Source organism: Cryptomeria japonica, chromosome 4, assembly GCF_030272615.1.
Source record: "Cryptomeria japonica chromosome 4, Sugi_1.0, whole genome shotgun sequence".
Taxonomy (NCBI): Eukaryota; Viridiplantae; Streptophyta; class Pinopsida; order Cupressales; family Cupressaceae; genus Cryptomeria; species Cryptomeria japonica.
This window is the reverse complement of record NC_081408.1, coordinates 766,285,085-766,311,343: the sequence shown is the minus strand read 5'-3', so window position 1 is coordinate 766,311,343 and position 26,259 is coordinate 766,285,085. Positions and strand designations below refer to the sequence as shown.

The window sequence follows — 26,259 nt, the reverse complement described above, 5'->3', positions numbered from 1 at the left end:
TGTCCAAACCCCATTGAGAAAAGGGATTCTCAATCACAATTGGGTTTGAAGGCATGGCTGAATTTTTACGCTTTCCAATAGAAAAATGGCATCGCAGACATCTCTTAACTAGATTTTGGCAATCTGTGAACAAATTCCTCTAGGGATATCCCACACATAATTTTCATTGCGGTTTTTTGCAAAAAATGACAACTCTAGGGCTACTATGGAATTCATATAAAATTTTATCGACCAATGCTTGTCCACACATTTGAGTAGTATTCCATCTGAATTTGTCTTCAATAGGACTCCCTCAACTAATACATAGCCAACTCCTTGTAATCTAGAAAATCTTTTCATATGTAGTAGAAAATCAACCGGGTATCTCCCTATCCCCATGAAATGAGTCCTATTAGCAACCCAAGACTCCATGGCTTCAAATCGATTAACCACAACTATTTTCAGAACTTCTTTTGCGTTGTAGCTTCAGTTTCTTTAGCTAAATATTCATAGAGCCCCTTACCTTAGATCACTTTTGTGGGCCTGACCTCTACATCATATTTGAGGATTTTATTGATCAAATTTTCTCTTTTATCCGTGATCTGGCCTTCCATAATATACTCTCTAACACTTGAGTGATCTATATAGATCATCATTTTATTTTTGGCTATCAAATGCCTTAACTTCTTAATACCTTTCACAATAGAAAATGCTTGTTTCTATACATAATTATATTTGGTCTCATACCCTCTCAAGGTCCTCGAATGGAAAACAATAGGACGCTCTCCTTTTCATCCCTCATCATTTTGAGTTAGCACTCCAACAATACTATGTTCATTGTTGTAAACATACATGATGAATCCCATAAAGAAATTAAGATTAATCAACACTGAAGTTGAAGAAATTGCGTTCTTAATCATCTCAAACATCTCTCTTCCTTTAGGAGTCCATTTAAAAGCTTGATCCTTCCTTATCATAATAGTAATAGGCTTGACAAGCCCAACAAAATTTGAGATAAATCTATTGGCAAAGTTGATTTGTCCTAAGAAAGATTGAACTCCCTTTTTGTTCATCGATAAAGACATTTCCTTGACAACTTTCACTCTTTTGGGATCTATAGAGATAACTTTTTTAGAGACTACATATCCAAGAAGCTTACCCTATGGGACTCCAAAGATACACTGATTGGGGTTCAAGGATACCTCGAACTCTTGGAATCTCTAGAATTTTTTTTCCAATTGATGAAAATGATCTTCTTTTGATTTTGAGAAAATTGTAAGGTCATCCAAGTATATGAGGATGATCAAATTAATTAGATCCTTGAAAGTGATATCCATTGCTCATCAAAAAGTAGCTCTTGCATCTAAAAGATTGAAAGACATTTTGGCATATGCAAATGTTTCCCATTTTGTTGTGAACACAGTCTTGTGCTGATCTTCCTTTTTTACCCATATTTGGTTGTATTGGAAGAAACCATCCAACAAGGAAAACATCTTGGAGCCCACAACTATTTGAAGAAATTTCTCCATAGAAGGAAGGGGATAATTGTCCTTTAATGATGCTCTGTTCAGGTCCCTCAAGTCCACACATAGCCTAATATCCCCATTCTTCTTCTGAACATGAACCAAGTTGGACACCTAGATACAATGCTTGATCAGATATATAATTTTTGAGTGAACGAGTTTCTTTAGTTCCTAAGCCATAAGAGATTCTATCTTCAAATTAATCAGTACATGATTACTATATAAATCAATCATCTTCAAACACATCAATCCTCCTTAATTTTTGAGAAAATTTACGTGAGGTCCATACTATCCACATGTTATCGAGGTTAGGCTAAATTGAAGGGCAATCCACATATCCAATTATTAAAATAAACACACACAAAGACCAATAGAACAATACCAAATTATGTGAAGGTATAATCATTTATTATTTCATTCGATACATTAATCTCATATTCTATCAAAATGATTGTTAAATGTGATATTTGATACTTTCACGATATTATTCCGGTCACTTACCTGCACACACTATTACTCATTTTATTATATTCTACTTTAAAATCAATTAATTTAAAAAATGGGTATTTGCCTTGGGCCATATACACTCTCTCCCCGATCAAGTGTTATATTTAATTTTTCCTTAATATGAGTGTGAAATTCTGCATATAGGGGAAAGGACCCAGTAGTTGTGCACCCTAACTTCGCGCTTCTCAAAATCCTACTTGGAGATTTCAAATCACTCCGATTTTTTTACAGCAGCTTACTTGTCAAGTCCCCTGCTTATAACTAAGGTTTCAGGGCCACATCATCAAATATGATGCCACATTAGCATGCGTTTTGCCAAGGTGTCCAAAACAACCCCCCAAAAAAGTGAGACCAATAGGCGTGCAAAAGAGACCCCAATAGTTGTGCAACTGACATGGCATCACCTGATTGGTTACTTTTTACAATATTAGTACATTTCTTAACAATTATTGGTACATTTCCTAACAACTGTTGGTACATTTCCTAACAAAAATTGATATTTTTTGTTTCAAACAATAGATTTTATTTGTTCAATTTTTGTAACAAAATGTATCAACAACCCTCACAACAATTGGTACATGCTCAACTCATGGATCCTTTACCCTATATAGTTTTTATTATTTTTATTTGTTTGTGCTTTACTTCTACACATATATAATATATTAGCACGTTTAATTTCTAAAAAGATGTATTATGGTCTGAGAGGACGAAAGTTGTTGGAACAACCAATCATATTACTCCCTTGGCTGTAAAAACGCAGTACCCCACGAGATTCCCCTAGATTCTAAACCCTCAACAAACCCCTACTAATTTTTTTCATACTGCCATACTTAAATCGACATGCACATACGAGTCATTTAATCATTGGGTGGACAAATAAAAACCCATAACAAAAAATTAACACACAATTAACAGAGTTTTAAGGTCGGCTAAAATACAAACTGAACCAACCTATCACCAAAAGCCCCAATATGCCTGCATGCATTCCATCTATACTTTATAATTATTGTTCTTCACGACCATTTTTGCTGCCCAGATTTCTCCCTTTGTAGTTTTTAAGTACAAATTTGGCGGATTAAATTCATTTTATCGAGCGAGGGTTTTCAGATTTTGTTGCGGCTGCATTTTTTCAGATTTTGTTTTAGGGGAAATCATGGAAGGCTCTTCAGGCGATCCGCTGAAAGGGAGGACGTTTGCAATAGAGCTTACCAGCGATGGGGCAGCCCGCTTGCGCGAGGTCATTAAACAGAAGCTCGCTGATTTCATGGGCAGCTACACAGACGATGTTTTAGCGGTGAGTTTGGTGACGTATTTGTTCTCTTATTTAATATGGTTCGTGAGTTCCTGTGAAAAATTTAGGGCTCTTTGAAGAGCAGTAACAATGTTATCCTGCTGTTTGAATTAGGTTTTGGATTTTAGAGAAATTTTAGGGCATTATGGGAAAGTAGCAATGTTTTTGTTCTGCAATTTAAACCGGCATATGGTTTGTTGCAATTAGGGTATTATGGAAAATTAGCAATGTTTTGGTCTTGCTATTTCATTTGGGCCACCGGGTTTGAGCGCAAATTTTAGGGCTTTGTCTAGTTTCAGCGACTTTTTTGGTCTGTTGTTTAACTATGTTGTGGATTATAATGCAAATTTTAGGGCTTTATGGAAATAAGTAACAATTTGCGTTGCCATTTAAATGGGGGTGTGGATTTTATAGTGAATTATATGGCGCTACAGAAAGTTAGTGGTGTTTTTGACTCACCGTTTAAATTGGTTCATGGAATATTATACATTTCTACTTAAATTGTCTTATGGAATATTAGCTCCTGCTTTCTAATTTGGGCTGTGGAATGTAGTCCAATCAGCGCATTGCGCTAAATTAGCAATGTTTTTATCACGTGCTATTTAATTTTGGTCTCGGTTTTTGTTGCAGAGTCAGGGTTTTGAAGAATGCTTCAAATATTTTTGTCCCAAGCAAAGTTTCAGTTCCACTGTTTAAGTTGTGTTACATATTTTAGACCAAATCTTAAGGCATTATGGAAAATGAGAAATGTTCTTCCCCACCTATATTATTAATGTTTTTGGTGCAAAGTTAAGGGCTTAGAGGAATGATAAAGCATTATTTCCCCCGCCCCCCTCCCCCTGGCTAATTGGGTTATGGACTATAGCACAAATCTAGGGCATCATGGAAAATTTGTAATTTTTTTTCTTGATATTTAATTTTGGCTGTGAAATTTAGAGTGAATATTAGGGCATTTGAAAAATTAATGATGTTTTTGTGCTGCTATAATTTGGGTAATGAGTTTCTTTCAAAGTTTAGGGCTTTGTGAAATGTCAGCAGAGTTTTTGTACCATTGTATAATTTGGGTTGTTGACCATACAAATTATGCTATGGATATAGTGTAATTCGGGCATTATGGAAAAATTGCAGTGTATTTTTTTTCTGGCTATTTAATTTGTTTGTCAGGTTTCAGTGTAAAGGTTATAGAATTGTGAGTAATTTGCAATGCTTTTTCCTGTCTTGACATTTGTTTAAATATTTTAGAGTGAAGCATAGGGTTAAATAGAAAATTAGCAATGCTTTTGTTTTGCTGGTTTAATTGGGTTATGGAGTATTAATATATTATGTCCTGCTACTTAAATTTGGGTATGAATTGTAGAAAACATTCTAGGCTTTTATAGAAAATTATTGGATAAATGTGGGGGATTTATTGGGGCACACATCCAAAAACCAGAAATTTATTATACAAAAAATATATCAGAGGGCTTACAGAGCCATTTACTTTAGACACCACCAAATGACTTATTGTAGCAAAATCCTTCAACCACCAAAAATCAGGCTAGCATGATTCAAGCCACTCTCTAAAGCCCAAACAAAACACATCCAGCACTCAACCACTTGATGAACCCATAACACATAAAATGCTGGAGTATGTACCCATATTTGTTTGGCTAATTAAATTTGGCTATGCGAAATTATGACCCGCTATTAGTTGGGTTATAAAATACAATGTACCACTATTTAAATTGGGCCATGTATTTTAGAACAAATTTTAGTGTATTGTGGATAAATATTAGTATTTTTGGTTTACTTCAAATTTGAGAGCTTTCTGTTTTTTTTGTTTTGATGGATAAATGTGGGATATATTGGGGTCCACACACATAACCAAAAAAAATATGTCCGTCAAGCCAAAATGGACCCAATAACAGGCCACTTTGACCCATTCAGACACCAAAAAATGCAAGACTCTGTCCTTGCACCCTAGGTTGAATATAGTTTTATATGTAACTATACATTTTTTTGTTTCCTTTCTCTCTCTAAAAAAATCACCACAGAGACCCTAAACTAGAGAACAAATGTTCAAGTTAGGTCATTGTCAAAATTGTGCATACTTTTTGTCTCACTTGCCAAACAGTTATTCAAGAGAGAATGAACTAGTCTTTGCTTTAGACATTTGGTCTCCCTCCTCCTTCCCCTCGAAACAATGGGGATGCTTTTAACTAGGATTCTAGCAAGGTTAAAGGTTCTTCGTTTAGGAGTAGTAAATTGCTTCTTTGACAAGCTAGACATAGTGTAGGAATTATGAATTTTAAATTTGTTGATGTGTTTTGAATGACACCACGCAACACATAATAAAATACTAGGTATTCTATCTTCTCTTGATGAAAGACCTCACGAATGCTAAACTCTATGATCAAACTAGACGACTCCAAGGTTTCGATAGCTAGGTCTTTTCTTTATACATGGATAGACTCAGTGTGTTGATGTGATTTTGCTGGAATCACAAGGGGACTTATGTTTATACTCGAACTACAATTAGGATACCTTCACTGTGACTGGAACTTGATCATCTGATATTGCAATCTTATGATGCTTTCTCCTAAACCAACTTGAATTGAAAAAAAGACATAAGAGGAAGGGTTTACGAAGACTAATCTAGTTCCTAAGGTCAATGACAACAATGAATGATGTTTTGATAGACAAATACTTCATGACTTCATATTGTAAACATTCCATTCAAACACCCAATATTGGCGCAATTGAAATGAAGTATTCACAGTCGAACGCAACCACAATAATGATTAGGTTTTGTAAAGTGGAAAATTGGATCCTAGTGACTCCCCACCTAGGAGAGAGAAAGGAAGCCACTAGGATGATTTTCACTTGGAAAGGACTTTACATTCAAAAGAGGGGTTGAATCTGCTAGATCCAAATCAGAAGGAAACAAGGATGTGAATTCTGAGTGGATTGCAAGTGGTTGAAGTGTGATTTACCCTCTTTCGTAAATGAGAAAGTTGACTTGTTGACTATGTGGAAAAGAGAGAGAAAATGAGTGAAATGAAGAGCTACCGATTCGGGATCGCGTTGTAACTTCGGATTTGAGCTAATTAGATTGATGCGGATCTACCTTGCAAATTTGGAGAAAAGTTGTTGGGACCGTGGCGGGAATGTACATGGTCCGCCACAAAATCCGCGAAACGAAAAGGGTTCTTCCGTCTCTGCAAATGAAGCCCAAACCTGCAATTATAGCTGTGCACCTGCAACCTACACACAAAAAGAGAAGAAAAAGGGGGTTGTGGATAGGGGTTTGCCTCAGTCAAACCCCAGCCGAGGAATCAACCTAGAAAGAAAGTAATTGCAAATGCTTGAATGTAAACAATGGAGATGTATACCTTGTAGATCTGCAACTTGTTGATGATGATTGCTTTGCTTCTTGAATGTAATCACAAATGTTGTATGAAATGGCATTGAACATGACAAAACCCTAACACACACATTCTTGCAAATGAATGTTGTAATGATGCTCCAATGGATGAATGAAGAAGACTTGAATGCTTGATGATGACCTTGAAATCTCGTATCTTCTCCTTATGCTCTCTATCTATCTTTTCGTTGTCCCTTTGTCCATGAATGAGGGTATTGAATTCCCTTTTATACATGCCTCAAGGATTAATTTTCAACCACCGAAGGTCGACAAAGAGGAATAACAACCCCCAAAGACAAGAAATGCATAGGAGATCGGGCAGCCCACACATAGGACCACCCTAAGAGGTGAGGACAGGGGTGCCACACCCTTGTCTTGCCCTATTTTGGGGCCCAGACAGGGTCTAGAGCAGACACAAGACATAAAGGAGGAAGAGAGAAGGGTTGGAAATGCAGAAATAGGTCTTGGTTAGGGAAGGAGATGCCATCGCCAAGGTGAGGACCCCAAATGTGGTTAAAATTGCAGGGGTCGCAATTTTATGACAGTATAGGTTCAAACTAACCATGCACTACGACTTGCAATCAGCAAGGTGTAAATGGTATGAACCAAAGGATTCATCAAATATCATCACACTTCTCCATCATAATCAATAAATTTTAATTAAATTTGAGGATATAACAAGAAACCATGCAATATGTAGAAGAAACACCACTATACACCATAAAATCAATGAATAGTATGTCTCAGATTAATTCTCAAATCAATGGGCAAGATTTTACAATAAAACCCTAATTAGGGTTTGTTACAACAAACTTCTTCTCAGCCAATAAGAAAATTACATTAAATTGGACACATGTCCATCTTTGAAGGCTGACCAATGAGTGATAAGGTTAGGTACATTGAACTTTGTGCTTTTAAATGTGGTAGTTATCCTCCTTGTTGGATGAGTCAAGTATTTGAATTTGGACCCTTTGACTTGGGAATGATGTGATTGGGTTGATGATGCCTAGGTGCCACCCTAGCTTGGTCAATTTGTAGATCATCACAAATGCTTGCGGTTGTAATTCTTCTTGATCATTTCACTTTTCATCTTCTTGTTTGGGAATTTCGCCTTATGATGTATTCTCTATGGTGTACTAGCCTTGAATCTTGGATTTCCGGAGGAAATTCAAGATAATTGCAATGTTTCCTCATGTTTATTGTTCTTCTCTTGGTGCGATGTCCTTGAACCTCTCTCCAAGTCTACCTTCAAATGTGTTGATCTCTCATCATCCTCATGTTGATGATTTTGATTACTCTTCCCTGCATTCTTGTGTTTGCTGATGAAGTAATATTCCTCGTGATTTGTATTGAGATGAACCCTTGATGTTACAGCCGCTTCTTCATTCCTTGCATCAGACCTGGAAAAGAAACATATTTCGAATCATAAAACACTAAGGAATGAATGAAATGACATTAACACTTTATAAACTGTGCCTCTTAAAACCTTCACCAAATCTGGAAATGCACATATTAAATCCTTTAATAGTTTTTACAGGTCTGGAAATGATATTTCAAACATAGAATTTCTTTATTTCAGATCTGGAAACGCATGGTTTTGGGTCTGATTTTCATGTAAATGACTGGGTTCTCTTTTACACTGCCCTTCCACGAATTTGGATAACAACCCTTGAGCTCTGGAAATGGGTCTTGTAGATCAGGGAAATTATATTATCAAGGCTGGAAATGACATCCTCAACTTGGCAAATTCTTGAAATATCAACTCTGCTGAAGAAAATTGTCCTCAATCAGAATCCTTGCATTTGATCATAAAATCATGGATAAATTTGTTTATCAATTCTCATCTATCTTGATAGTGCAACTTCTACTTGACCTAGCTCTTCAAGATTTCCAAGTTGTGGATTCCTTGGAGTCAAGGAATTTTAAAAGTCAAGTCGGGGATTCCTAGAGGTCAAGGAATTTGAGAACTCAAGTCAGGGATTCCTTGAGGTCAAGGAAAATGAGAAGTGAGGCTGGGGATTCCTTGACGTCAAGGAATTTGAGCACTTTTGCTTTCACCCACACTTGTCAATTTTTTTAATATCCACTTTTCATTTTCCTAATTTTTGATTGAATCTTCTCCTTCTTACCCAACCCTTGAGGTGTTCCACTTGCTTGAAAGTTACTCATCATTCACAAAATCTATCTCATGACTTAAAACTTATGGGTTGCATTGTGCTTCACCATTCAATGAAGCTCTTGACTCCTATGCAATACTTAAGTATTTTTGACTAAGAGAAGCTGAAGGTTGTTTGTTCATCTTAGTCCAAGACATGGACATGCTGACTTGATGACATCTTGACAATTAAAGCGCTGCATCTTCTCACAAGCAAAAGGTTAATAACTAAAGAAACTACTGCCAAGCTAAGCAAACTAGGCAAAAGAACTAACATACGAGCAAAAAAGTGGGGATCCCCATCTGTAATGAGGCGATGTGTGAAAACGTCACAACACAGTTGACCATCTAGGAGAACACTTTGCAAAAAGCCACTAATTGCCTTTTCTATTTGTGGACAACTTGGATCTCATCCCACAAGGTGTGTACTTCCAAGTTTTTTGCACATAGGCCTCCTCTCTACCTTGTCCATGGAATCGCCAATTGACATCAGCGCCCATAGAAGGTTTTCTAGAAGTTCATTTGCATTTTGCTTTGCAACTTTGATCTTGGAAATCTACTCAATGGATGAATGGGGGCCTTACAAGCCCAAGTATTATTGTAACACTTAAATTAGTACCCCTTTACTTAGATACAAATTGGATCTATTGGGGATGGAGAAGATATTTGTCAAGAGCCTTTTAGACTGTTCCTCCATAAGGAGAATCCTTCATGTCTGCCATTTCTATTACTGAAAAACTAGTTTCTCCCACTTACTCTGACTCAAGTAGTAGGTATTATTGAACTTATGACGACAAACAACCATAACCACCCCACCCACAACAACTATCCTAAATTTGTCTCATTGAAGCCATCATTTGATCAAACAAAGAAAGCACAATAAAATGTAGGGAAGCCAAATCAAGGAATAGATCTTCCATCCTGACACTCATCACGAATGATAGAAACCCTATAAATTTTCCGCAAATCTTGAATTTGAAAAATAAATTGAATGAATGATTCAATAATCGGATGATTACATTGAACAATACACACACGTATATATAGAGGTTACAAGACGATGTTTTTTAATTAGAACATAGCGTTGAAGTAAAAGATTAAAGAGCTAAACGCTAAATTAAGCGTGAAAGCTAAATTAGGCATGAAAACCAAATAAAGCTTAAAAGCTAAATAAAGCTTAAAAGCTAATTAACTAAAAAGAAAAAGCTAAATGCTAAATAAAGCTTAAAAGCTAATTAACTAAAAAGCTAAATGAGTCCACAACTAAAGATAGAAGATGACCATTATAGAAGATATTAATATTATTTTAACACCCTCCCTAATGGTCATTGCACTCAATACCCTATAGAAAACATTGCAAGTGTTATGATCCTAGATGCAAAGAACACTCTGCTGCTACGGAGACCCTCCTAGGATCTGTAGAATGTAAATGACCAAGAATACCAAAAGCCATCCAAGCGAATGTAGCCTTCACACGCGAATTAGAGATCTGGCACATGCGAATTACTGAAGCCTAAAACAATGATTTTGAGGAAAAAATCAGCAAACTCTTTTGCAGAAGAGTACCAACTCCAAAACTGAAGGCAAGATACCACGGTTGCAGATGTACGCCCTGGCAGGTGCGACCCAAACTGACTGCAACAAAGCTCGATTTTTGAGGAGAAAAATCGATCAAAACCAGAGAACTTCGCGAATCACAAATCCCACGCGAACTTCACGTATTACAGATGATTTTTGAGGAAAAAATTGTAAAAACCAGCAAACAATTTTTGAAGAAAAAATCGTGAAAACCTAGAATCCCACGCAAGCTTTGCGGATGACAGATAATAATTTTTAAGGAAAAAATTCTAAACCTTGAAATAGGAACCCCTTGAAAAGAGAATTTACGATTTTGAGGAGAAAATCGAAAAACCAAGAAATTTGAAGTTACAAATCATCGTAAAACCAAGATAACTAAAATCTTACACGAATATCGCGGATTACAGATGAGATAATTTTTAAGGGAAAATTATAAACCCTGCAAACAATTTTTGAGGAAAAAATCGTGAAAACCCTCCCATGATTTTTTGTGGAAAAAATCAGAAAACCGACAGACAATTTTTCAGAAAAAAATTGTGAAAACCCTGGGACTTGTAAGACGAGGTCTGGCCTAAATCAATCTGATAAAGGTAATGATATTCAGATATCGTGAACATGCGCTGTTTCCAGGTGTTGTAGTTGTGGCCACTGAACTTCTGACTGTGTTCCAACATGATGTTTGTCAAAGATGCCATCACGGAAATCAAGGTTGAACAAGGTCAATCGAGTGAAAGGAAGATATAGAAGAATCTGATTTAAAAAAAATCAGAATAGAAGTAGTTGCTGCAAAAACTGAAACCCTGGAGAAGAAATTTGGCACAAATTCAAAGGCACGGATTTCGAGGTTTGGAAGAAACCCATAAATTAAAATTTTCTGTAAACTTAAAACAGCTTAAACGATGCCCAAAAGATAGCAAAATTCTTGATGTCCACAAAATTAGCAGAAATCGCGGAGTGTTTTTAAATTTCAAGGCAAATTCGTTGGCACAAAATTCAAGGCACGGAAAACGAGGCACCCAAAAAAATTTGAGACCAACCCAAAAAAGCTCTCGAAAAACCCACCAAGAATCTGAAATCAGAATGCAGATCCAATGGATCAAAAATCGAGGCACAAAAAACGATGCACCCAAAAAAATCTAACGACGACCCAGTTGAGGTCTCGAAAAACCCATCAGGAATCTACAACCAGAATAAAATTTTGACTTGAACTGAAGGGTTAAAACCCTAGTCAGAAAATTGCAGAAACCTTAGGAAAATTTTCAATCTGCAAAAAAAAAAGTCCAGGTTGCACGCCCAAAAATCTCCAGAACCCTAAAAAAAACATGAACTGCTGCCTAGCACAAAGAAATTTGCCCATGAACAAGAAACCCTCGAAACCCACAAAAAACCTTCAAAAAAGCAAAATCGTTTTTGTATAAAAAACAATAAAAAAATCTGGAAAATATTCCAGAAAGAAGTCCATGAATTTTTATTAAAAAATTCGCCAAACTTTAAAGAATCCCATCGACCCGCTGTGATACCATGAAAAATAAATTGAATGAATGATTCAATAATCGGATGATTACATTGAACGATATACACACATATATATAGAGGTTACAAGATGATGTTCTATAATTAGAACATAACATTGAAGTAAAAGATTAAAGAGCTAAATGCTAAATTAAGCGTGAAAGCCAAATTAAGTTTAAAAGCTAATTAACTAAAAAGCTAAATGAGTCGACCACTAAAAATAGAAGATAACCACTAAAAATAGAAGATGACCATTATAGAAGATATTAATATTATTTTAACAGAATTGTCCCCAATTGTCTATCCATAATGTCTCTTTAGCCAAAAGGGTGCTACAAACCTTCTTGTAGGTGCTTTATTGAAAGACATGACCATCTTTTGTTGATATGGGGAGTGCACCATGTTAGTTCGATTACATTTGCATACAGGCAATGAACAATATTCTAGTTTGTATCGTTTGGACTCCTCAAATGAAAATGATTTTTCAACTGGTCCTAAATTGCTGCTCTGCTCTTGTGACTTTTAAATGTACTTTAGGCTGATTGTGGATGCAAAGCTGGTTTATTTATAGTTGACCTTTGTTTTGAATTTTGAACAAGATTATCAGCTTCATTTTGCTCCATTTGATATCTTTAATTTAAAATTTTTTGTAGGCAACAACCCCTTCTTTGTTTTGTGGTGAATTGCCCATGAAGCCTGGATTATGAACCTTTGAACTTCTTGATGCACTATTGACATGTCCATATGTAACTACACCACCTTGAGTTTTGTCAAGTATGGGGACATATTTCCACAACAAAGCTCTACGGTCAAGTTTGATCTGTTTGTTATTCCATTTCCCAACATTGTATACTGATGATGCTACGATGAGTTAGACAAATCATTATGAACAGATTATTCATTATACCAATTAAAGTATTGATAATAACAAAATAAATGGAAATCTTGAATTTCTTATTGCAGTAGAAACCATGTGCATCAATAACAATAAAATAAAGAAATTAATATTATAATTGGAATAAAATAAATATATATTTTAATTTTTGCCATAAGCAAAGAAAATAAGACAATACATTAAAGTCTAAAGGACATGATGACTTCAAAGCAGAGGATAGTGATGTCTTCAAAAAGTTCCAAAATGTGGATAGAGGATATCACACAATAGATGGGTAACAATAGAAAAGCTCATTGGATGATGAAAATGAAAATGCCAATAGATATGCATGGAAAACCCCCTCCAGTGTAATGAAACCATATACAAATGCAAAAAAAAAATAAAAAATGACATATACAAGATACCAAAATAGAGAAAACAAAGAGCCTAACTTTGCTTGTGCTGTTCAGCTTTGCTTTCTTCTTTGCTCGTGGCACTCAGCTTTTGGTTGCTCCCTGTTTGTGCCACTTAGCAGCTCATATCTTCACGTTGTACTCAACTACCCTATTCGAGACTTGATTTATGTCAAAATATTATAGATTTTTAACAATTCACCTGGATACAACACAATTTTTAAGGATGTCAAATCATGATGTATCTAGCATGCATCAAATTTGCCCCAATTTTGGGAATGATTGGGGATGTTATCCAAGCCATATACATGTTATAGTGTACCCATATCCATATTGGCACATGTAGTAGATGAATTATTGTCAAAGCTAGTGAATAGTTCCTTAGCTTCCTTTAGGATGCTTCCTAAGATTGTTTTTGGGGTACAAAACTTGATCATCCCAATGTTGGCCACCATCTGCTTCCAAGCAAACTCCTGCCTCGGACTTTAGCCAACTTTAAATCCTCTACGTGCGCTAGAAACTCGGCCAGGTTGTTGAAAGAGTGAGAAAGAACAAGACAACTATTCCCAACAATCAACCCTTTTCCATTTCTAGTTAAGCAGCCTGCTCCTGCTAGGCCGGGGTTTCCCCCTGACTGCCCCATCAATGTAGAGCTTTTAAAAACCTATTTATGAATGGGAACATTTATCTTGCTTCCAAATTTTCTTATGGACTCCTATCCATTTAACAGGGAGGGCTTTCTGAATATTGACAATGTTTTTACACTGCTATTTAAATTGGGTTGTGGGTTGTAGCACAAATTTTAGGGCATTAAGGAAAATTAGCAATGTTTTGTTCTGTTATCTAGGTTGGTCATTTGAGCTATTGTGCAATTTGGTCATTATGGAAAATTATGTTTGTTTTTGTACTGATATTTAATTTGGGGCATGAGTTTTGGTACAAAATTTAGGGCTTTGTGGAATGTTTGCAAATTTTTCATCTCACTATTTATTTTGGGTTATGGATTATAGTGCAAGTTTTAAGACATTATGGAAAACTAGCAATTTTTTGTGCTGCTGTTTAAATTGTGTTATGGAAGTTAGAGAAAATTTTAGGGCTTTATGAAAATTAGTAATATTTGTTTCTCGATGTTTAAATTGGGTTTATGGAGTTTAGAGCAAATTTGAAGACATTATGAAAAATGAGTTATGTTTTTGCCTTTCTATTTAATTTGAGTCGCATATTTCAGTACAAAGATTAGGGTTTTGTTGAGTTTCAGCATTGTTTTCGTTAGAGCACATTTTAGTGCATCAGGGATGAGTAGAATGTTATTTTAACATTTTAAAATTGGGTTTATGTATTTTAGTGCAATTTATAATGAATCATGCAGTTCTAGCCAAATTTTAGTGTACCATGGAAAATTAGCATATTTGTTCTGCGGTTTGGATTGGGTTTATGGATTTTAGAGCAATTTTTAGTGAATTATGGAATATTAGCAATTGTTTTTATCTTACTGGTTAAATTAGGTTATTGACATTATAGAAAATTAGCAGTGTTTTTTGTTCTATTATTTATTTTAAGTATTCGGTTTGGTGCAGAGTCTAGGGCTGTGCGAAATGTTTGCAATTTTTTTGCCTCTATTTAAATTGCTTGTTGATTTATTTTAACTTTAAGGACATTATGGAAAACTAGCTATGTTTTTGTCTTGTTGTTTAAATTGGGTTATAGGATTTTGGAGTGAATTTTAGGGCGTAAACTTAGAGCAAATTCTAGGGCATTATGGAAAATTAGCTCTCTGTTTAAATTAACTAGCAATATATTGATGATTTGCTGCTTCTGGGATCAATTGTGTAAGAGTTTTTGCATCAATGTTGCAGATCACCATCGAACATCAGCATTATAGATTGTGGAAATCTTAACATCAGCATTATAGATTGTGGAAATCTTAACATCAGCAATATATTGTTCTTCTATTTGATTTGGATATGGTTTTCCATGCAAAGTTTAGTGCTTTATGCAACATTAGAATCTTTTTTGCACCTTGTTTTCAAATTGGGTTGTGGAATGAAGTGCAAATTTTAGGGCCAGGGAGATTAGTTATCGTTTTATGCCACTATTTAAGTTGTGTTATGCCCCTTGGAGCAAATTTTAGGGCATAGTTGAAAATCAGAAATGATTTTAGCCTAATGTTAAATTGATTATGGATTTTAGTGGCAGTTTTAAGGGCATTATGGAAGATGAACAATGTTTTTCTCTTCTGTTGTTTGAACTGGGTTATGAGTTTTGGCTAACTTTTATGGCATTATGGAAAATAGGCAATTTTTTTGTCTTGCTGTTTGGTTTCTGTCATGGGTTTTTTTGCAAAATTTAGGACTTCGTGGAATATCAGCAACATTTTGTCCACAATGTAAATTGGATTATGGATTTCACTTGCAATTTCTGGGCATCATGGAAAATAAACAATGTTTCCTCTGACTCTTCAAATTAGGCTTAGTATGAGGGCAAATTTTATGGGTTTCAGTTCATATTTTAAAGTTGTCATGGAAAATTAACAATCTTTATGTCCACCAATTTTAATCAGGTTATGGATTTCAATGCAAGTTTGAGATCATTAAGGCAATCAGGTCTTAGGATCTGAAATATAGTGCTTTTGGGCAATTCTCTGAAAGTTTTGGATGTTTGACTATTTACAGGGCTGCTGTCTTAGGATGACCATGTCATATTAATTTTAGGTATAGATAGTTGTGAATTCTTAAGGGGTGCTTATTTGTCCAAACAACAAAGAGAGCATATGCCCTGGTGAACCCTGCTCGAGTCAATGTAAAAATGTATTGGGCTTTCGTTTGTTTTAAATTCCCTAAGTTATGTATAAGAATATTATTAAACAGAAAACCTTGATATTTCATATTTGGGCTGCTGTTTCTAATGGAGGAAGATAAATTTTGCTGGTTGATCTGCTTGGAACTGACAAATAAAAACCCAATAACCATTGGAAAGTATGCAGGCAGCTTCTACCAGATGAAATTTATCTGTTTTAGTTGTAATCATTTTTCTGTTTTAGTTTCAAATACTGGGTATTTAGGGATTTTCTTATTTCATTTTTTTTGTGAGGCTGCATTTTTTTTTTTTGTGTATAATATTATATTGTTTGGTTAATTGCTGCTTACTATATTATTCCATGAGTGTAGCTACGAAAACCCAATAACCATTGGAAAGTATGCAGGCAGCTTCTACAAGATGAAATTTGTCTGTTTTACTTTTAGTTGAAATCATTTTTCTGTTTTAGTTTCAAATACTGGGGATTTAGGGATTTTCTTATTTCATTTTTTTGTCAGGCTGTTTTTTTTTGTGTATAACGTTATATTATTTGGTTAATTGCTACTTACTATGTTATTCCATGAGTGTAGCTAGGTTGAAGTCTGAATCTCAATTCTGGATTCAACTTTTCAATTGCAGGAATATGTTGTTGTTCTCGTCTGTCATGGGAAGCATCAGGACCAAGCAAAGAAAGATCTGAATGCATTTCTTGGTGATCACAGCAGTGCATTTGTTGCATGGTAAGTGAATCTTTTGAGGCTTTCATGTCAGTTTTCAATTGCATTGTTTTGCAATGTATTTGAAATAATTTATGCTTTATTGAATACCATTCTATTTTGAAAAAATGAAATTTTATTAGAAATCATCTGAGTTGAACATTTTAGTTTCAAATGGCTAGAGTCAAGGGTTTGCATGTTTATTGATTCAACCGGGAAGCATTCTTGCAGTGAATTTTGTTATTAGGAGCAAAAGGAAATGTGATAATGTTTAACAGATCAAAATGCTGAACTATATTATATGTACCATTAAAAAGGTAAATTGAGCTGAATGGAATTTTTATTGGAGGGGTTTTCATCAAAGCAAAAATCCATTTTTTTTTTGCGAATATCACATTTTAAAAAAAATTGCACCTGTCATGATTTAATCTCCCAATAAATTGCAATTTACTGGCATGCTTTTTTTCGGAATGTAAATTTGTTAAAACTCAAAAAATCAGATAAAAAACAGCAAAAAAATTGCTAGGGTTTCAAAAAAATTCACAGTTTTAATAAACAATTCAGTTAGGTTAAAAGGGGATTAAAAAACGATTCTTTTGTTGATGCCTGCACTTTAAAATGAGTGAAGAGGAGCCAAGATCTCCCTGCTGCTTCTAGTTCAACTCCATTGGAAGATTATTCTCTACCAGCACTTTGAGTCCTTGAGCAGAATAGATACTGTCGTTGACTTGGTGGTCAGCACCTCCATGGGGACTCGTGACATGGCTTAATTGCTTCCCGTTGGTTGGGTTAAATCTGGCGTTTGTATCGAGCATTGATAGTTTGAGATTTTGGTGCAATGACAAACGATTCCAACAATTGGTATCAGAGCCTTGGGTCACAGGTTCGAGTCTCCCTTCAGTGGGTGCTAAGGGGGAGATTGTTGACTTCGTGGTTAGCACCTTTGTGGGGACTCGTGACATGGCTTAACCGCCTCACATGGGTTGAGTTAAATTTGGTGTTTGTATTGAGCATTGATGGTTCGTTCTTTTGGCAGAACGACAAACGATTCCAACAATTGTATCATTCATTGCTTGACTTGCCTTTGGATAGGAATAAGCACTGAACCATCATTGGAAGATTCCTCTTATTCCTCTATACCCACAATAATCAAATTTCTTGCTACCTGGCTGGGTTGAGAAGTCTTGTCATAATATTTATCATGGTAATCCAATGTTTTTTTTTTGGCGAAAGTGGCAAGCCACTAATATATTATATTTATATAAAAACTGATTCAAGAGCTCCAGGAGGAAAGAATCAGTAAAGAAAATCTCCCTTCTCAGCTCAAATACAAAATACAAGATTAGGTAAAGGGCCTAATCAACTACTTATGAGTGCAATTACAAGCATCTTCCATATTGCACTTTGTACATTTGATATCAGATAAGATCTCTGAAAGGATGCCTATAAAACTAGAAATTACATATATGTTGATCCATAACCCATTATATTAATTTAGCATAAGAAGCTAAATTAACATATTACAATGTATAGCAACAAAAAATAATATTTTAAGTTTGCTATTCCTCGGAAAGGCATACTTGTTGAAGAACTGTTGATGGTTGACAAAAACCACACGGAATAGGTGCCCGACAAGAGGGAAATTCGAAATGGTGGCTCCACAAAATGTCAGTTTGGAATATTAAAGTGGTTGGCATTGTAGAAACGATATGCCTAGTAATATTTTCTACTTACATCCTTTAGAATACTTGTAAATTTATTTGATAGCAGCTATAAGCTACCACAGCCTTTTTCCCCAGGGTCAAGAAATCTTGTCAATGATATTTATCACAATAATCCAAGGTTGTGACCTCAATTTTGAGAATTCAAGTAGTTGGCATTGTAAAAACATTATTACATTTTCTAAATCTGTCCTTTGGACTTGTTAATTTTTTTGATAGTGGCCAAGTTGCTACAGATTTCTTCCGTGGACAAGAAACCCAATAATTGTTGATGACTAGTGTTATGAGGCCTCTGTCAGATGATTTCGGATTAGTTTTTGATTAATTCTCTAAAGACTTTGACGCTTTATATACTAGTTTAACATTATATGGAGAACTAGTAATTTTAGGTTTTAAATTTATGCGGTTGTTAAACTTCTGTTATTTGATTTTAGGACCCTGGATTATTGCTTGTTTATAACTATATCACATGATACATGAGATCGTCTAATTTAATCATCCCGATTCATTCTTTTTCTCTATTCTACTTTCCTTTGCATTTGGAGTTGGATGAGTGAGTAGGTTACTGTATTAGAGAGTAATTGAATCTTTGATTTGGTGATTTGGAAATAAGTGGTGATCATTGGAAAAGATTTGCGATTTATCTCACTTGTCTCCTCTGCGTTCTTACAAATGCAGAGCAGCCTCTTGAGAACCTGAGAATTTTCAGGAGAGATATAGTTTACTAGTGCTTTAATCTGTATGTGATTGAAAGAGTGTTTAAGTACTCCTGGATCTTATTTAGTTCTAGATAGGGATGATTCATTGTCTGTACTTTTATGGGAAAATTTTGATTTGTTTGAGCCATCCATTTTGGTTGCTTGGGACAGAATCGAGTAGATACATCTTTTATGGAGTACTGTGATGTCCCCATCTCTAACCTTATAATAAGAAGCAATAAAATACTTATGTGATCAAGGGTGGCAGCCTTGAAACACCTTCAATTAGTAAATAGTTAGGAAATAACAATTTGTACATGGTATATGAGAAGTTCAAGTAGGTAACTTTGCATACTATATCAATAAAGACTGAAGCATGAAGACCTATTGAGGAAAATCGTCTTTTTTAATAAGACTTCACGATTTTTCTATCAAGCATCAAGATAAAGATGCAGAAGTAAAGCACAAGAGGTTTGACATGCTATCCACACATTCTCATGATCAAGGAATGAAGACTTTCATCAATATCAAGCATACAATATATTGAGCCCACATGATGTCAAATATGTCAACCTTGCTGACCTTACCATGAATTACAGTGAAACCAATGTGACCAAAATAACAGAAAGTAAATCCATAATCTGATATGTCCTTAAGATGGTATCCTGTCATCATCAAGACAACATCAAGGAAGTATGATAGCATGGACATAGCAATACTCAAGGATCATGATATTAATGCGACACAGAAGCATACATATTGTAGCAGCAGTTCATGAGGAACTCTTACATGCATCAATCATATAGAAAGACAAATCCTTATCGGTATCACCACCATAACATCCATCTATTATTATCAGTGTAATGATCCTGATCACATGAACAGAAGACCATCATAATCCTGATCACATGAACAGAAGACCATCATAATCCGCCATCAATCATTATCGTGGGAGGAAGATTGTCATATATGAAGACAATTCATATAAATATCATCATATCAATAATGGAGAAAAAACATATTATCCTCATTGTGGAAGAAGGATTAGCAGGTCAATGAATATATCATTCATTAAAAAAATCTGATCAAAAAATGATTAGTTAAGAGGTGTTCTCTAAAGGATTAATTAATCCTTATCAAAGGATGTGGTTAAGGATTAAGAAAAAGATACAATTTAGGGAAAGGTATGTCTATTCCCGATCCAAGGATGCAACTCTTGAATCCCACAAGATATTTAATGAGGAACGAATTCATTCCAAGGCATCATCGGATTTTGTCTTCATTTTATATTTACATCCTGTATTGGATCTGCTTGATTGAGCATTGCCTTTTGGCATCAAAATAGGTCGCATATATTCAAAGTGACATTCAGAAACAGCACCAACATTTGCATATTTTCGAAAAGTTAAATCAGAAACAACAATTATTCCTTCTGTCGCTATAAGCAATAGGAGAGACTATCAGCACAGTATTATTGCTATATCAGAAATGGCTTGAAGCAGTTGAGAGATAACTTGCAGCATTATATACATTGACATATCAAGAAGAGTGGAGTAAATCCCACAATTGCAGATCAGAATATGACAGAGATCAATCTTTGTTTAATTCCCTCAATTCATATCACAGATAGCAAGATTTCTCTATTGTAGATTTGAATATCAAAGTTATTCATTGCATCCCATCACTCTTTTATTACATATTGCACATTTGACATATTATATGTTTTATAATTAATATATATGTATAGCAGATTGTAAATTGTTATCAGCCTTGTAAGATTCATAAGGATTTAGAGCTTAACAAGAAGTTGTCTCTTGCAATTGATTTACAAGTTAATTGTTCCCTTCTTCCTAAGTGTTAACATAAGGGGACATTAATTCTCAGGAATAAATAATTTGAGGACACAATTTTGCAAATAGAACTAGGATCGATGAGTCTGGGTGGGTAGTGTTAAAATTTGAACCAGAATATATATAATAAAGCAAAGAACAGAAACTTAAATACAAGAACAACAGGAGCACACAAAAAAACTTAATCTTGGGAAAACCCTCCACTTGAGGGTGAAAAACCCAGCCCACAAAAGATAATGCCTTTATTTAGCTCTCTAAAACAAGTACAAAATTATTGATGACTTCCTGAGACACTTCCTTTACAAATTCAACTCCTCGACTGTAGAATCAGAATAATAACAGCCTCTCAAGACTCATAATACTGAATACAAAAGATATGATTCTCATAACAAGCATGACAATCACACATACGTCTTGGTATTCACCAAAAATACAATACATCTATATCTCAGCACGGGAGGTGAAAGAACCACAGTTACAAAGACCCATCACATTGCCATAGAACTGACCATTACTCTCCATGCCGTGACAAAGCTTAACGACCTCATACAAGAATAAACCGTCGTCCCATAAAAGATAAAAACTGACAAACCATGAACACTTTGTGGTCGAATGAATCAACATCATCCAGCTATGACCAAGTCACTCAATAACCATGATCCACCTCAAGACATTCAATCCCATGTCACGCTGACTCAGTGGTGAGAACAGTAGAAAAGAATATGAAGGAGGCAGCTCCCGTACATGACCACAGATAAATACATTGACCACGAAAAAGGAATGGTCCCAGCTCTCAAAAGAAACAGCTCGAGCATCAAAGATAGAAAGGCTCATATACAATAAAGAACAGCTACAGGAAACATCAGCTTGAACGAAATACAATCAGTCTATCATATCAGATGAATCTCAGAGAACTCACAACAATTCAACACAGGTAGATAAACTCTCTTGCAGCTACAAAAACTTCAACACTCACTCTTGGCAAGAGAGAGATTATTCATATGTCTTGCCATCTCTTAACATGACAAGCATAAGAAGCTGCAACAAGAAATGTCAGTAATCAAAATCTCATCACAGATTTTTTTGTTTAACACAATATTGTCATCTCAGCATGACATTCACCATGGCTATTCCCATAAAAATGTTTGAAGGCCTTGATCATGGATCATGGCTTTCGCTGCCTCAACAATAGACTTGTTCTTTCTTTCAGCTACACCGTTTTGTTGTGGATTATAAGGGGACACAAATCTCCCTCTTAATCCCAGCTTCAATACAATGTTTTTGAAATGTACTAGAAGTATATTTACCCCCATTATCAGACCTTAAGATCTTTATCTTCTTATTTGACAAATTTTCAACAAGAGCTTTAAATTCTTTAAATTTGGACAACAATTCATCAGACTCACTAGATTTTAGAAAATAAATCCATTACTTATGAGAGAAGTCATCAATGAAAGTAACATAATACCAAAAGCTACTTAATGAAGCAACTGACATAGGACCACACAAATTAGAATGAATCAGCTCTAGGACATCTTTGGCTCTACTTTCAGTACTATGAAATGGATGTTTAATGTTCTTACCTAGAGCACACCCTTTGTAGACACCCTCATGATCTTGATTCAGCTTTGGAAGGCCGACTACCACCTTCTCCATGGAAGACAGGGTTTTGAAATTTAGATGAGCAAATCTTTTGTGCCACAGCTCACTTCTGCTTATTGAATCATGTGCAAAAACTTGAATAGGATGAGCTGAAAGTCTATTTAGATTGTCATGGTGTACACCAAACTCACGAGCTGTCTTAATGCTTGAGTTTTTCTTCTTTGCAAGGACTTTTCCATCAGTAAATGCAACATTATAACCTTTATCTTCCAATGCTCAAATGGAATTCAGATTCCTCTTAATTCTATGAACAAATAGTACATCACTCAAGTGAAGAGAAATACTTGAATCTAAGTGAAATGAAGTGGAAGCAACACCCTTCACAGAATAGAAAGCATCATCACCAATGATAACTTGTAAGAGTCTTTTTCTTTCAAATTAGAGAGGTGCTCACGATAACCTGAAATATGGCGGGAGGCTCCACTATCAATAAGCCATGTATCACTATCAGTAGGAATATTACTGGAGAGAGTACAAATAAATAAGAACATCTCTGAATTTTCACTAGACTCTCTAGGGGGAGATGTATTTTCAACATTAGAGGTAGCAGCTTGATGCTTGGGTCTAGAGTTACAATCTCTAGCAAAGTGACCATATTTGTCACATCTGAAACACTGAATCCGAGATAGATCCTTCTTCTTTTTCTTGGAGGATTCAGGAACTGAATCAAAATTCTTATCTCTGAACCTCTTGAAGTTATCTTTCTTCCCTTTCCCTTTAGAAGTATGGGCATCAAGTACATGATCATCTTCATGGTGAGTTTTACGTCCATTACCTCTAGCTTCTAACCTACATTCCTCCTGAATGCAATCAGCTCTCAATCGGTCAAACTTAGGGAGTTCTGCTCTACCACTGATACCCTAAATGAAGGATTCCCATGAGTGCGGGAGGCCATTCATGGCCAACATAACAAGATCTTTGTCTACAATGGAATCTCCAATTGCATTGATTTGATCCTTTAATTCTGAAATCTTCATAAAGAAAGACACAACTGATTCACCATTAGCCATCTTAATAATTAACAACTGACGTCTCAAGGCTAGAGCTCTACTAGTGTTGTTGAATTCATATAGACTTTGAAGACATTCAAACATCTCCGTGGCTTAATTCAACTTGGAAATGACGGGTACCAAATGATCTTTAACAAAATCAATTAGGATCTTTCTTGCCATGACATTGTTCTTTCTCCATTGCGCTTTCTCAGTGTCATCAGTAGGCTCAGCTACATCAGACTTCATGTAGTGAAGAAGATTATTTTTGTCAAGCGCAATTAGAATCCCGAACTTCCAAGAAGTGAAGTTTGAGGCTCCATCCAACCTATCTTCGACTTTCAGTCCGTTCACCATAGTGTAGAGCTGAAACAAGCAAACTGAAAGTAGAGCAAAGAGTAATATAAAACTTAAAGATTTTGGTTCTGGATCGTTTCCTTAGACCCACTCTGATACCATTTTAAAATTTGAACCAGAATATATATAATAGATTTAAGAACAGAAACTTAAACACAAGAACAACAAGAGCACAAAAAAAACTTATCTTGGGAAAACCCTCCACTTGAGGGTGAAAAACCCAGCCCACAAAAGATAATGCCTTTATTGAGTTCTCTAAAACAAATACAAAATTATTCTGGGTGGGTAGTGTTAAAATTTGAACCAGAATATATATAATAGATTTAAGAACAGAAACTTAAACACAAGAACAACAAGAGCACAAAAAAAACTTATCCTGGGAAAACCCTCCACTTGAGGGTGAAAAACCCAGCCCACAAAAGATAATGCCTTTATTGAGTTCTCTAAAACAAATACAAAATTATTCTGGGTGGGTAGTGTTAAAATTTGAACCAGAAGATATATAACTAAAGCAAATAGAACTAGGATCGATGAGTCTGGGTGGGTAGTGTTAAAATTTGAACCAGAATATATATAATAGAGCAAAGAACAGAAACTTAAATACAAGAACAACAGGAGCACACAAAAAAACTTAATCTTGGGAAAACCCTCCACTTGAGGATGAAAAACCAAGCCCACAAAAGATAATGCCTTTATTGAGCTCTCTAAAACAAGTACAAAATTATTGATGACTTCCTGAGACACTTCCTTTACAGATTCAACTCCTTGACTGTAGAATCAGGATAATAACAGCCTTTCAAGACTCATAATACTGAATACAAAAGATATGATTCTCATAACAAGCATGACAATCACACATACATCTCAATATTCAACAAAAATACTATACATATATATCTCAGCACACATATATTATGATCAAAACTAAGGCATCTCTCATGGGAGGTGAAAGAACCACAGTTACAAAGACCCATCGCATTCCCATATAACCGATCATTACTCTCCATGCTGTTACAAAGCTTAACGACCTCATACAAGAATAAACCATTGTCACATACAAAACTCGTTGGCACCATAAAAAATGAAAACTGACAAACCATAAACACATTTGTGGTCGAATGAATCGACATCATCCAGCTGTGACCAAGTCACTCAATAACCACGATCCACCTCAAGACATATTCAATCCCATGTCATGCTGACTCAGCGGTGAGAACAGTAGAAAAGAATACGAAGGAAACAGCTTCCGAACATGACCACAGATAAATACATTGACCATGAAAAAGGAATGGTCCCAGCTCTCAAAAGAAACAGCTCGAGCATCAAAGATAGAAAGGCTCATATACAATAAAGAACAGTGACAGGAAACAGCAGCTTGAACGAAATACAATCAGTCCATCATATCAGATGAATCTCAGAGAACTCATATCAATTCAACACAGGTAGATAAATTCTTTCGCAGCTACAAAAATTTCAACAGGTAGGAGAACATGCAAATCAAGGATATTTGAACAATATTCAATTATTAATAGATAAGACTTGTAGTTGTAATAAAGCCACCTTAATTGCAAGTGTTTTCTATCCGTTTTTTTAAGATTCACATTTTAGTTTTTAGTGAACCTCTTTGTAATTGTTGTCCTATCATCCTATGTTACTCAGGGACATGTCCCTAGGCTAAAATCCCCTGGCCCCGTACCGGGGACGGCTTGGGGACTTGGGGACAGCCTAGGGACTTCCCAAAATTGCAAAATCTGTGGGAAATGTCCCGTAAACTTGGGGATGGCAGTGATTCTCAAAGGGGATGTCCCCCCATCCCCAATATGATTGTGGACTTTGTGATGTCCCCTAACTGTCCCGGGGACGGCCAGCTGTCCCCCTTTTCCCAGCGCATTAAAAAAAAAGAAAGAATCAAATGCTCAAAAAAACAGTTTTTAATTTTATTATATGTCTGCAAAGCTGTATTTTCACTAATATGACTAGTAAACATGTCTGAATCACTACCAAAATCACTTAGAAATAATGAGCAGTAGCCTGGTAAAAAATTTCACAAACACTTAGAACTTGGTAGTGTGTAAAAAAGTGGTTGCAGGTCTGCAATATTGGACTTTTCACTAATATGAAAGGTAAACAGGTCTGAATCATAGCCAAAAGCACTCAAATATGAATAACAGCTTGGTAATGAATACTACAAACACCCAAAACTCTGTAGTGCATAAGGAAGTGGTTGTAGGTCAT

General features: G+C 35.4%; 1 protein-coding gene across 1 annotated transcript in view; it reads left to right on the top strand.

Moving 5' to 3' along the window:
* Window positions 1-2,848: 2,848 nt before the first annotated feature.
* The window catches only part of LOC131074832 (uncharacterized), a 33,366-nt gene continuing 9,955 nt past the window's right edge, over window positions 2,849-26,259 (top strand). The window contains exons 1-2 of the mRNA XM_058011544.2: window positions 2,849-3,303; window positions 16,671-16,771. Coding sequence (XP_057867527.2) covers window positions 3,163-3,303; window positions 16,671-16,771 — 242 coding nt within the window. The 5' untranslated portion in view covers window positions 2,849-3,162. The remainder of the gene's footprint in view (window positions 3,304-16,670; window positions 16,772-26,259) is intronic.